General features: G+C 39.2%; 1 protein-coding gene across 1 annotated transcript in view; it reads right to left on the bottom strand.

Annotated features, from left to right (window-relative positions):
* LOC107629557 overlaps positions 225-1,429 on the bottom strand; it is a 2,427-nt gene continuing 1,222 nt past the window's right edge. The window contains exon 2 of the mRNA XM_016332374.2: positions 225-1,429. This exon is cut by the window's right edge and continues 1,013 nt beyond it. Within this exon, the coding sequence (XP_016187860.1) occupies positions 548-1,429 (882 nt within the window). The 3' untranslated portion in view covers positions 225-547.

Below are 1,429 nucleotides of genomic sequence, written 5' to 3'. Positions count from 1 at the left end.
AAGGCGGCTACTTCCATTAAGACGTTTTTATGTGAAGATAATATTGCGAATCATTGGATGATTTAGTCATATATGTCATCTCAAATAATCTAACAGTTCATAATATCATTTTTATAAGAAGATGTATTCACAGAAGTATCAACCATAGAAGACTCACCATACTCATTTAAATTTATGCTTTAACTCATTAAAAAAGGACAAAATGACATAGACAAACTAAGAAATATAATACACCACCTTGTAATTTATTGTTTTCTTTTGTATGAATTAAAGTATGAATGAATGTGAATCACCATATCATTTCTCTTTCACAATTTATGTAAATGACATGTGAATCACATAATGTGCAAAGAGTTACTATTGTGAACAAAGATGCTAATAAATTTCCTTCAACCTTAAGCCAACAGTAGTTAGGGGGTTAAACAAAGTCCTGTGTTGCTATTTGTATGCTTCATATAGAACTAATCTGCCTAAGAACAAAATATATGTACATAACAATTTCCTGAACAATCAAAATTTCAGAACAAAATATATGTACACTCCCTCTCTATCGATCCGTTGTCTTCTTTATTCTGTTTATTAGAGCTTCAACTGAATTTTGGATTCTGGTTCCTTCTGCTAGCATCACTGCTTTTGATGCTTCGCGTAAATGTTGAATCCCACGACCCAAACTAGCAATTGAGTGTGCTGCGGGGACAGATTCAACAGCGCACTCGATCCCATCCCCACACATAAGTAAGCCTGAACATGCTCCAATGCTCCCTACGAATGTAGCCCAAGGCAAAAACCCAACAGGCTGTATCTTTCGCTTTCTCATTATTTCAAAGAAGGCCGTTCTCATAACCGAGATACTGGTTCTTTCAGCCGAAGCTATAACGCCGTGAGCAATAGCTCGAATCTTCTCGGCAGATCCAGCTGCCTTCATGATACTGGAAGTTTTAGCACCGGAAGATGCAACAACTTTAGATGGGCCCAGGGAAAAACCCAGAGCCTTGTGTGTATAACTGACAACGACTTTGATTGAAGCCGGAACTTTGAAGGTAGCAACCTTCATGAGAGTTGATGCAGGAACTACTTTGGTCAAGGATGAAGCACCTAAAACAGCTGTTGCTCCTGCCCCTACTGCCATCATAGGATTCTCTGGTAACAAGCGTTTCTTGTTGCTATAATTCAGAGCCACCCGTTCAACTCCAGAATTTATTGTTAGATCTCCAACCAGCTCTTTGACTTCATCGGGAAGAGGAGTATCCCAATGCTTCCTAAGACCTCCTAAGGAGCCAGCATCTACTACTGCAACAATGGTCTTAAACTTATCAGCCTGACTACGGATAGCATGTGCAAAGAGCACATCCGACTTCTCGTCAACTGAAAGCTCTGAGAAATCAATCTTTTGAGATTTGGGATCGACTTTGCTGTTAGTTGGAGCCAA

The sequence above is a fragment of the Arachis ipaensis genome, chromosome B03, assembly GCF_000816755.2.
Source record: "Arachis ipaensis cultivar K30076 chromosome B03, Araip1.1, whole genome shotgun sequence".
NCBI lineage: Eukaryota > Viridiplantae > Streptophyta > Magnoliopsida > Fabales > Fabaceae > Arachis > Arachis ipaensis.
This window is presented reverse-complemented; position numbering and strand designations above follow the sequence as displayed.